This window comes from Numenius arquata, chromosome 6 (assembly GCF_964106895.1).
Source record: "Numenius arquata chromosome 6, bNumArq3.hap1.1, whole genome shotgun sequence".
NCBI classification, from domain to species: domain Eukaryota; kingdom Metazoa; phylum Chordata; class Aves; order Charadriiformes; family Scolopacidae; genus Numenius; species Numenius arquata.
The window spans coordinates 57,484,130-57,498,898 of NC_133581.1; the positions used below are offsets into that span (position 1 = coordinate 57,484,130).

The following is a 14,769-nucleotide window of genomic DNA, read 5'->3' on the forward strand; positions in this document are numbered from 1 at the left end:
CTTCTCTCGGCTCTTTTACTGCTGGAATTCACAATGCTATCAGTCATACCTAAAGGTTAAGCTCCAGAGGGCAGAGATCAGCCCTCTGAAAACCTGACCTCAGTGATGACTAATTTTTATGTTAAAAGAATCGGGGTTTTTTTTCAGCTGTTGCATCAGACCTGGGTGACGGTAGCTCCTAGGCAGTCACATCCTCTCACAGTGCAGTACTGCAGCTGTGGCAATTGTGTGTTACCTTGTCAGTGGTTACCGGGACTGAACTTACTCCTTTGCTCTCTCGCCCACCTTGTGGCAGGGGGATATTCCTCCCCTTCCCTCCCCTGCTGATGAAATGGCTTCCTGGCACCAAGGGAGCCAGGGGATCTGACAGAGATGAGATGACCACAACTGTCTATCCCAAATCCTTCCTCCTACCGCCTCCCTGCCCTTTGTCCTGTCCCTGTCACCCCATGTCCACCACCTGATAAAGCACATGCTGTGAGCTCCCTTCAGTGAATCAGCTCCAGGATTTTTCCTGGGACCCCTTCTAAGGCAGCCAAGATCACGAACAAAAGAGAAGTGCCTTTTCGGTGTCTCTCCATCCCCCCACTGATGCTGTGCCCTAGACACTCCGCTGCTCTCAGCACCGAAACATTTACATCTTTTACAGCACTCTGGCTCTACTTCTCACGTTTCTCCCCCAGCAAACACCATGGCCATTTCAGAGTGTGCCTGGGGGCAGGGCTTGGGAAAGGACTGGGGAATCACAAGTTGAGCAGGGTTGTATGGCTCTGTTTACACTGCAGGGCCATATCTCTGCTCCCTGACTAGCTACAGACCCAAGAGAAACCCCCTCCGCATTGCTGACCCATCACCAAACAGCCTGCCCTGGACCCAGGGAAGGGAGAGCCGGCCATGGCTTGCAAAGTCCTGAGCTCCTTGTAGCAGTGCAAGTTAATTCCTCGTGGTGTTTAACCCCAGCCCCATCTGCTCCTGCTTGCTAGGTGTGAAACGTCCCATCCCCCGTCCTCCCCTGCCTGCTGTCCCATGCCTTTTCCCCCTGGGACCGGTGGGGAAAGACCCGGTCCAGACCCTCCCGCACCCCCGGCTTCCCAGCCCCTGCCTCCCGGGGGTTCCCACTGCCCCCCAGAGGGGCTGCTGCTTCACTCTGCTCCCTCTCTGCCTGTCCTCTGGCTGGGATGTAGGGAGCTGCCCGACAAAGCCATCTTTCAGTGCCTTTGCGGAGTAGGTGGCTCTGGGCGCTCTCTGAAACAAGCAGCAGCTGCCGTGACCACCGAAAGGAACACAGAAGTGCAGCCTTGGCTCTGCAGCTTTCCCTCCGGTTTCCCATCCCAGGTCTCTCTTAACACTGCCGGGTTTGTGCGATGTTGCGTAATGAAGCACTGCCAGAAGAATATCACCTTCCCGGGCTTTCCAAAATTGAATCTGCCGTTTCCTGCCCATGTTTCCAATCTCCAGCCTCTCGGTATGTGCCTGTCCTTACTGGAGCTTGCAGCTTCTTCAGTCTGGGATCACCTGCAAGCTTTAGCCTTCTCCATGATCATTAGTAAGGAAGGGGTAATGGAGGCTCCCATCCTGAGTTTCAGCTCTGTCTGTACTAGGGAATGAACTAAACCAACTAACTTTCAGCTGGATCAGCAACCTGAACTGACTGACAGAGTCCCTCACACTCCTGTGCCACCCCAAAGCAGAGGGTGGGAATGGAAAACCGAGGGGGAGCGAACAGCAGAGGCCAGGCTCAGTGTGGCTTAAACCTCCATGGAGCCCCACCACCAGCTCCTGCTGTGATATCTTAATGATTCTGCCTTTTCCTCCTCCACGGTCTGTGCCTTAATTAGCCTTTCCCCCTCCTGTGGGCCAAACTGCTCTGCTTTCTTTTCAATCCTCCTTCCCCCGTGCTTTGCCTCTAACAGTGTCTTTCTACTGTACACTTCAAAGGCTTTGCTCGCTGCATCTCTCCTGTGCAGGCACCAGCTGGTAACACCCCAGAGCAGGACAGGTCTGCCATGAACTACCAGTCACTGAAATGGCTTCAGGCCCTTTGGATGTGGGCAAGAAGCAGGCATGGGGGAGGAGGGGTGGAAGGATTTTCACCATTTCACCTCTGGGAAGAGTTATTTGTGACACAGGAAAAGCGAGGGGGAAAGCAGCCCCCTCCTCCACCCACCCTCCCCAGCAGAGAGCCTGCTGAGGGCAGAGTGCTTTTATGTGCAAGTGGGAGGGAGGGAGAGTGTTAGGGCTTCAGAGGGAAATGCTTTGATCTTGACTTTGAATCTCCTGCAGTTCCCAGCTCTTCCCCACGCCTCCCACCCATGGCCGGGACCCCAGGATATGGCCAAGACTCCTGGTCCTTGCCCAGCGCTGTGGTACTGCGCTTGGTGCTTCATGCTGGATTCCCTCGCATGTGCCCGGGAGCCTCGGGGAGCCTCGGGGAGCCTTGGGGAGCCTTAGGGAGCAAGGGAACGGCACCAGCACCAAGTTCAAACCTTCCCTCCCCTCTCACAGAGCAGGAAGGGAGAGGGAGCCCAGCTGATCAGAAGCCAGAAGAGAAAACAGCCCTGAGTGAAGCATAGGAGAATTAGAGATGGGACCTACTGTCAGGCCTCTGCTACTCCAAGGCAGCGGACAGGCTCTCCCGTGCGCTCCTGGTCAGTCCTGAACATCACCCAGAAGGTGAACTGGGAGGCAGCCACCATTAGGAGAGGGAGAGGGTGCTCTGGGTGACTCTCAGGGGACAGAACTGAGGTCCTCTGGTCCCACAAGGAGGGAGTCAGAGAGAGGAGTACAGAAATGGGGACCCCAGAAGTTTCTATGGGATGGGAAGGAGGTAGCACTGAGGGGTGCTGGAGGAAGGGGAACGACCCCAAGCTCTGAGACACTGAAGAGGAAGAGGGTGACAGGGTGTGGGAGAGACTTAGAGGCCTCCAGGCTCTTGTCTAAGATGGGACCTCATGCCCAGACCAGCTCCCTCCTTCCTTTGGAGAGATAAAACTCTTGGCTGGCCCTTGCCACCAAGCTGTTCTTAAGTTCAGGCCACATGCTTCTGCCCTCTGTGCTGTCCCTCTGTCCTCGGTCACACAGCTGAAGTCACCTCTGTTAACTGCTCTTGCCCTCTGCAGTTGACGCACTCAGCTGTCCCTGCACACCAGTTCTCACTTCAGCACCACTAAATAGATTTTGCTCTTCGCATCGTCTCCTGTAATTCAGTCACTCCAGCATCGTTTTTCCTGGCTGAAAACTCCCTATAGTTTGTCACTCTCCCTTTCGGTATGATGTGAGCAGAACTGAGCAAAATTGTAGTCATCTGTCTGCTGGCACCCAGCATCATCCTGGGGCATGCAGAGATGTGAGGGTGCCTCACAGGACCTCTCCACAGAGCCCGGCAGTCTGTCTATCTGAGCATCCCTTTATGGGCTCCAGCACAGGTACAAAGCGGTGGGTTCAGAGGTGGTTTCAGGGCTGGGAATGAGAAGTACCAGACAATGTGAACCCCAAAACAGAACTTCTGTCATTCAGCCTGAAGAAGTTACTAGAAAAATTGGAGCGGACTCCATGTTTTCCAGGTCCCCAATGGGAATAGTTACACCACAACCACTTGCCCGCCCTTGCCCCTAAAACTGGTGGGCAGACTGCAGCTGCAACAACCCCATTTCTGTTGCTATCTCAGGCTGCAAGCTCTGCTCTTTCCTCCTGGAGCAATGCCAGGCACAGGGGAGAAACCCAACCAAGACAATAGACACTTAGGGCCCTCCTGGAAGCCCCCATGCTCCCAGTCCTGCCAGCCCCTCAGCAGTCCCAGCTCCCCCAACTTCCCAGAAGGAAGATTCTGACTCTGAAGTTCTCTGGAGGGAGAAAGATGCCGGGGCACCAACAACGGCTTTTAAGGGATGGACATGTCAATTTAGCAAATTTAGGTCAACCTGTTCCAGCTCCAGAGGTGGCTTTGGCAACTAATCCACAGTCTGACCTGCCTGAATGGCATTTAGATGCCCCAGGTGTTTCAGCCATACCCCATCCTATTTTAATGTTCTCCTCTGGTCCAGCCATGGACAATGCTGCAGTGGGTAGGGTGCTCTGACTCCCTCCACTCCTGGAGGTCCCCTAGGTGGGAGCGGAGGTGGGACTGGGGAACTTTCCTGCTGGGGGGGATAACCGAGTGTTTGAATCTTGTCCCCATGTGTGGCATGGTCGGGATTGTCACATTGCAGTGACAGAGCCAGAGGAAACCCTACCTTACACAAGAACCCAGCGCCAAGTCCTTGGGACCCTCTTTCTCATCAAATTCAAACCAACGAGAATTTTATCTGCTGAACAAGGAGGTTGCTCTTGACCTGGGAGAAAACTCTGTGCCCAAACCTGGAGCAGTAAAACCTGCCTTCCAGCGTGGCTGGAAACGTGGTGCCCTGAGACCCACGTACAGCTGGACATCTCTGCGCCTTTTGCTCTGGGACTCTTCTGACAGCAGATGGGCTGCAGCAGGCAGGTTAAAGCACAACAGGCAGAAAAGCTTCTGGCAGCCAGAGCTAAACTGCAAAGGTCTCCACGGCCTACTGTCACGCTGAAGCATCCTGCACTAAATCAGGGAGCACTCTGGTCCCCCACCCAACTCCTCCAAGGAACAGAAAAATGCTAACTACTTGTTTATATGCTGGAAGCCGGTGTGTGCAGTCATCTGCATAACAGAACTGCCCAGGCTGTCTCTTTGTGTGTTTTCCAGCTCCTATGTTAATCACTGACCCTGCTGACTCCGGCATTTACCAGTGTCTCACTGCCCTGTGAGCACCGCTTTGCATTTGCAACCAAAGAAGTTAAAAGGATGAAGGATGAGAAAGGGAGCTCAGGAGCTGAGGATATGAACACCAGCCTGCTGGGGAAAAGATCCAGGACTGGCCAGGTTGATAGCAAGAGCGGAGCTGGCTTTGGAGATACAAAGACTGCCTGAGGGAGACAAAAAAGCTCATCAGGGGATAGTTTAGGTCTCATTTCCTTGCACTGTAGCTTTTCTGTGTCCAATAAGAGTGACTCCTGTGAGCACTGAAGGCCAGGGTTTGGTGTCAACTGGAGCGCTGGCTCCTAGCTGAGGCTGGGGGGACTCACAAGCAGCCAGTCCACAGCTTCGAGGGAACCCCATTCCTCCTGTCAAACCCTCTGGCCCAGCCTCCCCCTGTGCTCCTGGGCTCAGATGTGAGCCAAGAGAAGGGGGAAAAAGTGCTCTGGGGTATGTGCTTCTGGGGGTGGTAGGACACAGGGTAGCAAAGGTGTGCCTTGATGTGTGCTGTGATGCTTGCTCACAGACTACCATGGAAGGGAGGGCGGCAGGAGAGGGAGCTGGGCACATTTCCCCTGTTTGAAAGGTCTGTGTTTAGTTTTCTGCCCAAATTGCACAAGAATCCCATACATGGTGTCTCCACGAGTCCTCCTACCCTCTCCTTGCCAAATGCTGCAGCAGAAATGAGTGACCCCTGTGAGGTTCCCCTGCAGGTGGTGGCATGCAGGGAAGGAAGCTTTGCCATGTCTGACATCAGGAGTTATTTTGTGTCCCTCACTGTGTGAGGGGGTTGTGGTGGGGCTTGGGCTGGTCCCCGAGGGTAGGCTGGGGAGAGGAAAACAGATGCTGCCTGCAACTGGAGCTACAGTAAACCAGGGGACATGGAGCACCAAGACCAGTTGGTGAAGAGCCCAACTCTTCCCTGTTGTCCAAGCTGTGCCCTCCCTCGTTAAAACACACACAGCCCTCACACCCAAGAGCAGATGTGCTCCTCGAGGACCTGTTTTGGGGTGACATAGATTGAGATGAGGCAGGTCCTGAAGGAAGCTCTAAGGATTCTGGGCTTGTGAAGAGGACATGGAGTGGAGCTGGCGTCGGTGGCTCAGCGATGCTGGAGCGAGGTGCCTGGCGTGTGGGCTGTTTGCACAGCCACACGTGATGTCCTGAGGGACGGGATGAACTCATTGTGCGACTGGGAGCTCGAGACCTGGGCCCTGAGATTAGGCTGGGGAGGCAGCGCGGGCAGACATAGCAGGGAGGAAGGCTGCTCCACCGAGGGCCCAGGCATGGCTGGGCAGGCAGGCAGAAGCAAGCTGTCCAGGAGGCTGCCCAGAGCCCAGGGCAGGGAAAAGGCTGCTGTCATTTGGGTGCTTTCTACAGATGAGAAGGTTTTGAAGGGCAGCACAGCTGAGCTTTGTCAACCCTATGAGCCCGGGGGTCCCACCAGCATTTCCTTGCCAGGGGGAGGATGTGCACCACTTAGGGAGGGGAGAGGAAAGGGTACCGACCTCCTAGCTAGCAGCACGGAGGAAGGACCACGGCCTTGGCAGGGGCGAGTGGGGAGAGGCACAGACAGCACAGAGGCGGCACCAACCCCATGGGCCACAGAGACACCCACTCGGGACCTGCCTGCTCCCCGTGGGGCACAAGGGGTTGCCCCACGCAGGCACCCAGCTCCCATCCCGCATCCCCAGCGGGCTCCGTCGGGGTGCACCGTGGGGGTGCAGACCCGGCTGGGGTGCGGGGCAGGAGAATGCAGTGGGGCAGCAGGGTGCCGGGGAGCACCGGGAGGCGGCGGGCCCTTTAAGCGCGGCGGCGGCGGGACAATGGCCATTATCACTTTAGCTTTGGAAGTGACCCCCGGCCCGCTCCGCTTTCATCTGGGCCGGGGCCGCGGGGATGGCCCGCTTCCTGGCGGGGGAGGGGAGAGAGGGGGCAGGCGGGGAGGGGCGGCCCGGCCCGGCTCGGCCCGGCCCGGCGCCGCACGCTGCCGCCCTGCTCCCGGGGGTCACTGCGGGGCTGGCACCGGGGCGGCGGCGGCGGCAGCAGCGGGTCCGCGCCGCTTCCTGCCGCCGCCCTTAAAGGTGCGGGGGCGGCCCAGGGGCCGGGTGGGGCGCGACCCGACCCGCGGAGCCAGGTGAGTGCGGAGCGGCGCCGTCGGGGCCGCGGCTCTCTGCCGTCCCTCCTTAACCCTGACCCCGCGGGCTGCCCCGCCGCGGCGGGCACCTTCCCCCTCGGGCGACCGGGAGCTCCGTCCCGCCCTGCCCTCGGTGGCTGCCCGGGCACCGGCCACCTCTCCCTTGCCCCGGGGCTGTTCGTCCCTTTGTCTGCCGGGCCGAAGGGAGCGGCCGCCCGTGGCCCCACCGGGGCGCGGGGCTGTCCCCGTCCGGGGGGTGGCCGCAAGGAGCCGCCTTCGGGAGAGGCGTGAGCGGCCGTGGGGGCGGCGCGGGTGGGCGCTCACGGGTGGACGGGGCGGGAGGTGGCTGTCAGGCTGCTCGCACTGGAGCGGTCAGTGCCCCCGAAGCCGGGCTGAGCTGCGGCGCTTCGGCCTGGGTTAAAAGCGGGTCCGTGGCTTTGCTCTCTCCAGGGGAGTCTTGCCCCATTTCTGGGCTTCGGTGGAGATGCGGGTGTTGGCAGATGAAGGAGGCTTCTCCTGCTGCCTGGGCTGCCAGTGCTGCTCGCCCACCAGAACCCTCCCCCGGGTTTTCTAGTATGATATTTCTAGCCTAGACAGTTCCTTGAGCTTACAGCTTTGGTGGTTCTGTTGTGTGGTTACGGTGGTTTAAACCTTTTCCTTTCAAATGAGAGCCTTTAAGGCCAGGATGGCCTGAGCCTGCAGCTGGGGCTGGGAGTTGAGCCATTTAACCCAGCTGGGGTGCACAGATACCCCTGCTCCTGCAAGGTGCTGGTGTTCTTGAGCAGCCAGGCAGTCCTGGATTCCTCCTGGCGGGAGCGTTTTTGGGGCTGGCTTGGGGAACTTGCACTACTGGATGCCACTAGCCCATCAGTTTAGGTGAGGGGACGTGATCTGCAAGTGCTTGCTTATCTGTTACAATGCAAAAGCGGCCAGGTTAGGTAAAGCCTCCTTTATCAGTGGGGAAAAACTCCCTTGGTTGACTCCTTGTGCTGAGGTGGTTTAGGGAGCACTTGTCTGTCGTGTTCAGCTGGCTTCGCTGGGGGTGTGTGGGGAAAAATGTTCCCTTTGCGGCAGGTCCTCTGTGTTAAGAGCTGCTGGGCTTGATGGCGTGATGAACCCAAGCCCCTAGCTTCACTGATTTCTGCTTCTGGCTTACCTGAGCCCCTCTCCGTCCTGCCCCAGGAGCTCATCTGTGCTGCTTTAGCTGTGGGTTTTGCCTTGGGATTGCTTTCTAGGTCCTGTTGCTCTGGGCAGCAGGAGCTGGCAGTGACATTGAGGTTGTGGGGTTAATGCTGAAGGAAAGGATTAAATCCTGCGCCTCTAGCTCTCCCTCTCCCCCAAGCTATAAGGGGGTGGGAAATACCCACCAGGCCATAAAGACCATGGTTGTTGCTGATGCTTCTTAGCCTGTGTCAGCTCCTCATCCCCTCCAGGGGAAAAGCTTGTATTGCCTTTCCTGGCTCTGCTGGGGGGCAAGTGGTCAGCTGGGCTGTGGGGGCTGAAAGGGGAGGCAGTGGCTGCTGCAGGGGGTGCGTGGCCAGCCCTGAAATGGTTTGTCAGGCCAGGGAGAAGGAGGACTTGGGCTCTGCCAGCCCTGCAGCTCTCCTGAGGGGTGCCTTTGCTTCAACTTCTTGAGCATGTGTTGTTCACCATCGGCTTAGTGGAAATTTCTATAAGCTTCTCTGAACTTCCAGGAGAACAGCAATACAGAACTGACAACTCCATGCTTACTCAGACCAGGATTTTAGGCAAGTTTATTTCCCCTGATTCACAGCTGTGTGCATTCTCCCGTGTTTGTTGTCTCTGATACCTGATGCTCCACAGCTGTGGGAACAGCTGTAAGAGGGCCCTGGCCTCTGACATGCAGGAGACTGTGGAGGAGTTTGGAGCAGGGGAAGGGAGTCGATTTGGTGGCTGACTAGCTGTGGCCTGATTAAAGGCAAGGGGCAGCAGCAGCACGGAGGCTCCCTGCAGTGAAGTAGCCCGCATGTGGCCGTGTGATTCTGTGGCACCTCATCTCATTTGCTGTTTGGTCATGGCCAGGGGCTGTAGGTGCTATTCTCAGCAGGGCTGAGAATTGTGAGAGGTCAGGCAGGACGTCTGCTTCACTTCAGAGCTGCTGCTTTTCCTACCTGGCTGTGCTGTTTCATCTTCTCCCCGCAGAGCTGTGAGCCCGTAGCGATACCTGTGGAGTGTGGTGAGAAAGTGGGCTCTGGCTGGGATGTGAACTCAGTAGACTGCAAATTGATGCCCTATGTGTTGAGGGTGGCGTATGAACGAGCCTTAGGAGAAAAGGGAAGAGATTGGGTTCCCTAGTTGAGTGAAGTGTTGTAGTCCCTGGGAGTAAACTTGTTCAAAGAGGGAGGGGCTGAAGAGGGTTGCACTGATGGATCCATGGGGTAAGGACTGTGCAGTTGTTATGAAAGCTCCTAGAGCGGTGTGGGCAGAGCCACATAGATCTCAAAAAGCTGACAAAGTCTAGGGGTACAGGTTTGACCCTTTGGATTGCCTGAATGGGAACTGGCATACGGAGGGAGGGAACCCAGAACTGGGATGGGCATGGAAGAGGGCTCCATACAGCCTTGGAACTACCCACCTCGTGCTCATGCTGTGTCTGCACTTCTGGGTTGCCTCCCAGCTGGTAGCTCTGCTTGGAGAAACCCTCCTTTTGCGGCTTCTCCTTGGCTGATGGTGTGTGTCTGCTGAGCAGCAAGTGACATCTAGTGTCAGCTCAGGCAGCAGTAACCATGGCTTGGGCTGGCTTCATCTCCTCCTCCCATCCCGGGTTCTGTGACAGCAGTTTTCAGTGCATGTAGTAGGGGCGGCTGCAGTGCCCTGTTCTGAGGGAGGGGGCAAGCTCCGTGCCCCTTCTTCTCTTGGGTTTGAACACCTTGAGCCAGGTCCCTCCACACCCCCACTCAGTGTTGCTCTGTCACAGGTCCCTTCCTGCTGAGATGGGAAATGTTTCCCCTTTGAGGCTCTCTTCTCTCTGGGCGCTGGTAGCAGGATGGTAAAATGAAAAAGATGGAGCTACTGGTGGGAGAGACGGGTGTAGGGGTGAGGCTGGGTGCAAAGCCAGGCATGCAGGGGTAGGAGGTGACCTGGCTTCCCACCCCGATGGATGTAGTCACTCCTTAGTTTCACCTAGACTCTGGAGGCTGTGTGCCATGTGTGCTGCCCACAGGAGGTCACTGGAGAGCAAGCTGAGCCCATGTCCCTGTCCCAGGTCTGCCTGTGGGGACCTGGCCTTCTTACTTTGTCCTCGTGAGTGTGGATGGAGGGGTGAGCAGTGGCCTTTCCTCTACACTTTTCCCCTATCCTGTCCTTTGGGTAAGAGCTGGACCTGGAGGCCAGACCGCTGGCAGTCTGGAGCGTGCACTGCCTTCATCTCCAGTGACTTCTTTCTTTTCTCCATCCTTCAGGATGATCCAGCGGCACCAGCTGGTGCAGTCTGTGCTGCAGGAGCTGCAGGAAGCCACCGAATGCTTTGGTCTGGAGGGTCTCACCAGTGCTGCACTGGAGGCGGAGAGGACCCTGTCGTCTTTCTCCCTGCCTGGCTATTGTGGGAGGCAGTTCCAAGAGGAGCTGGAGGTTGACCGGGTAGCCAGGAGCCTCTATCCTGAGGATGCCCCAAGTAACATGCTGCCTCTGGTTTGCAAAGGTGAGGGCAACCGCCTCTTTGAGGCTGCCAGTGTGCTGCTCTGGGGCAACCCCAGCCTTAGCCTGGAGCTGCAGGTGCGTACGGTGGTGGAGATGCTGCTCCACAAGCAGTACTACTTGAATGGCATGATAGACTCCAAGGTGATGCTGCAGGCTGCCCGTTACTCCCTATGCACTGAGGAGACCCCAGAGATGACCAGCCTCCCCATGGCTATCCTGGAGGCCATCTTCGATGCTGATATCAAAGCTACCTGTTTTCCTGGCACCTTTGCCAATATGTGGCATGTCTATGCTCTTGCCTCAGTACTGCAGTGTAACATCTACTCCATCTACCCCATGAGCAACTTGAAGATTCGGCCCTATTTCAACCGGCTCATCCGGCCCAGGAAGTGTGGTCCACGAACCTCTACGCTCCATATCATGTGGTCAGGGCAGCAGCTCTCCCGACAGGTCTTCAAAGCACAGTACTTTGTGGCCGTGGTTGGCCTGGAGGAGCTAGAACCCACAATGCCTTCACCAGAGCCTCCTGTCCAGCCCATGAAGACCCTTGAGCTGCTGAACAGTGACCCCCAGCTGACCTACTCCAACCTGCGTGACCGGTACAGCATTACCAAGAGCACCTTCTACCGCTGGAAACGCCAGTCTCGTGAACACCGGCAGAAAGCAGCTGCCAGGTTTGCAGCTAAACACTTCCTCCAGTCTTGCTTTCAGGAAGGCAATATAATCCCCCTCCAGCACTTCCGGCAAATGTTTCCGGAAATCTCCCGGTCCACGTATTATGCCTGGAAGCATGAGATGCAGAGCATGGTCAATGGTGATGCCTCTGCTCTGGCTGAAGCCCATGGGTTGCAGGAGCTTCACAGGGATGTCCCAAAAAAGGCTGATGTGGATGAGCCAGCAAATTCACGGGGGAGCTTAAGATCCCCGAGTCCTTCCTTAGACCCTATCCAAGCAGGAATCTTCATGCAAGGAGCCAAATCCTACCTCGAGAAATGCATTTCCATGAACACTCTAGTGCCTTACAGGTGCTTCAAGCGCAGCTTCCCTGGCATCTCCAGGTCCACTTACTACAACTGGCGAAGAAAAGCAATCAAGGAGAACCCCAACTTCAAACCCCCCCAGTCTCCCTTGGGTAACCAGAAGCCTCTAGCATTAGGAAAGCCATTCCTGCAGTTGAAGCCAAGCAGTGTGCCTGTTAGGAAGAGGCTGAATGGAGACCGGCCAGCACCCAGGAGTCTCCTGCAGCTCAAGCCCTCTCTGTGCTGGCGGAAGCAGCTGCGAGATGTGGCCAGGAGGCAGGTCCAGCAATGGCGGCTGCCGTTCTGCAAGTACCGCCTGCGCTACCCATCTCTCTCCTCCACAGCCTACTGGTTTTGGAAGGGCAGTGGCCGGGCCATCGGGCAGCATCGCCTGTCCTGGACCAGCTCCGGCCAGCCATTGAACCGGGTGGCTTCCCAGGCACCTCTGAGAGCAGAGCCAGGCCTCAAGCCTCAGTGCCACATGGAGGTAGCCACCAAATACCTAGATAAGCCAGCACCAGCCATGCCATATCACAGCACCATTTCGGGCTATGCCATGTCAGAGAGAGCCAACAGCCGGATGTTTGTGATGGATGTGATCGCCACTGCCCAGTTCAAGGCACAGGCCAAGCTGTTCCTGCAGCAGCGCTTCGAGTCCAAGACCTTCCCCACCTACAAGGAGTTCAGTGCCCGTTTCCCGCTCACAGCCCGTTCCACCTATTACATGTGGAAACGTGCCCTGCACGATGGGCTGACACTCGTGGATGCCTGAGTGCCAGTTGCCAGCTTGGCTTGGCCACAGCTCCTCTGCTGAGGTGCCCTTTGGCTCTCCGGTGGGGTGCCCGAGCTGGGGCCCTGCTCTAACTTTTGTTCAGGTTTTGTTTTGTTCCTAGTCTCTGGCTTTCTTTTCTGTGTGGTTCAATCAGGTATGGGAGCATCCTTGCAGTGCCCATTCCCGGGGACGGGAGGAGTGGAAGGAGAAGGCACTGAGCTGCCCCAAAGAGAGGGGCCAAGGTCTTGTCCTCTCTTTATGCCCGGAGGATGACCAAGGGAGGCAGTACTCTGCCAGTGTCATGGGATGCTGCTGGGCCTCTTGAAATGGAGGATGTGAAGGTTTCTCTGCCCCAGGCACTTGCTTGAATGAGTAATGTGGATGTGCAGGATGAGCATGGAGGTGCACAGCATCCCCTTGGTGAGCAGAGCCAGCTCAGCTGTGGGTGAGGAGGGGATCAGGGATTGCTCAGCTCTATGGGAGGAGCATCTTTGATCTGGGTTCTTCCCCTATTAGGAGAATAAAAGCTTCACTTGGCTTCAGCACCGATGCCACCTTGGCTTTCTGGCTCTTAATACCTGCCGCTGACTGCCTTGATTTTCCCTAGAAGGAGCAGAGGCTGGTAGAGAAGGGGACTTGTTTGTGTCCCCACTGTAGTCTGTCTGCTGGGAACACTAAGCTAGGAGCCAGTGTCCTTTGGTTCCAGAGAAGTTGTCCCTGACCTTTCTGGTCTTGTAGCAATAACCTTTCACCCAGTCCTGTACTCTCTCCCAGCTGGTAGCTGCCTTACTTTCCTAGGGTCTCTCTTCCCTCGTGCTTGGGAGAAAGCAGAGAGACTAAACCTTGTGTGTCCAAGTGTCCCTGCATCCCCTGTGCTCTGCTGCAGGTGGAACACAACATGGGTGTCTCCTTGCAGCGAGCCTGGATGCTATATCTCCTTGTAAGAAACCAAAGCAATAAAGTCTCTTCCATTCCTAGGCCTGTGTGGTTTCTTACTCTTGCTTGTGTGATTTCTGGGCAAGGCTTTTCCATCCACGTCTGCTTCTAAAACTGGCTTGCTGGGTGGGAAGAGCCTGTGCACACCTCAATCCCTGCTCCTGTGAGGGTCCTCTTCTGCTTCTGGGGACCTGGTGGGGACCATCTGCTCAGTGGTGCTCTGGAGGCCTGGCAGGAGCTGTGTTCTGCCCAGATTGGATCCAAGGCTGGGGACAGTGCAGCTGTCTGCGCCTCTGCCCTTCCAGCATCTCATGGTGCAGAGCTGTGGAGGTCCCTGCCTGCCCAGGCTCTGCTGCGTGTCTCCAGAAAGCTTTGTCTCCTTAGTGTGTGAGCTCCCCTGTGGTGTCTGCCAGCATGGCCGTGCAGGACTGAGCTGTGGGGGGTCTGGGGCTGGCTGCTACCGCTGAGGAGAGTGGTTACAACTGCAGTACTTGCTCTTATTTCCCACAAAGCTGCTGGAACTTGGAGCGTCTTACAACTGTGAGGGGAGAGCCTCTTGAGCCTTGCACCTACAAGCTCAGCCTCAGTCTAACAGCAGGGCTGAGTCTTGTCTTTCTTAGCCTCAGGCCTTTGCTGAGCTTTCCTGGGCATCAACCTGCAGGAGAAAGGGATGCTCAGGGTTGTCCTGTGGCATCCTTGGGCCTGAGCTGTGTGGTGGGGCAGCCCCAGAGTGCTGAGCCAGTGGGGCATCTCTTCACATACCACTTAGCTCCACATCCTTGGTGCCAGTGGGTTCTCACCACCACCCATCTACCCCAGTGTACCCTGTACAGCCCCAGAGGAGGGGATCTGAGGCAGCAGGTGCCCCGGGGGGGAGGCACATGGGGAGCTGGGAGCTGCAGAGCAGTGCTGTGTGCTGCTGCAGAGAGCCCTGGGTGCCTGGGCTGTGTGTGTCAGGAAGTAATTGGAGTAATTAGCTGCCAGCAGCTTCTCACCAATGAACTCTTCCAAGGGAGTAAGCTGGTAATTACTCCAGAATGATTACCCGTGTCTCCAAGCTGCCGGAGGCTGGAGATAGCTGCTTTCAGTGGCAGCAGTGGCTGTGAAGGTGGAGGTGAGACACACACACCCCCCCCCCCCCCCCCCCCAAAGGATGTCATTCCTCAGCTGAGCCGAGGGAAGGGACAAGGAGGGTGCATTTTCTGAGCATAGGTGCTAACACAGGCCCTGTTTGGGTGGCCCTGGGGCTGGGGCAGGCTGCCTGGTAGCTGGGCAGTGGCTGAGGCATCCATTGGGGTGGCACAGCATGGTGGGTGGCTGCCAGCAGCTGTTGGGGGCAGGTGGGCATCAGGAGAGCCTGGGGGAGCTTCTGTGGTGGAAGGTTCTGCAAGGCAGAGGGATGGCTTCTCCTGCTTTCCATCACCCTACTCTCCCAAACTGGGAGTGTTGCATGCCTCACACTGGGGTGCAGTTGCAG

The 14,769-nt window shown here is 56.9% G+C and overlaps 1 protein-coding gene across 1 annotated transcript; it reads left to right on the forward strand.

The window, feature by feature from the left end:
* Positions 1–10,328: 10,328 nt before the first annotated feature.
* VRTN (vertebrae development associated) lies at positions 10,329–12,356 on the forward strand. Its single transcript, XM_074149794.1, has one exon. It carries the CDS (start codon positions 10,329–10,331, stop codon positions 12,354–12,356), a length of 2,028 nt encoding a protein of 675 aa, XP_074005895.1.
* Positions 12,357–14,769: the final 2,413 nt, after the last annotated feature.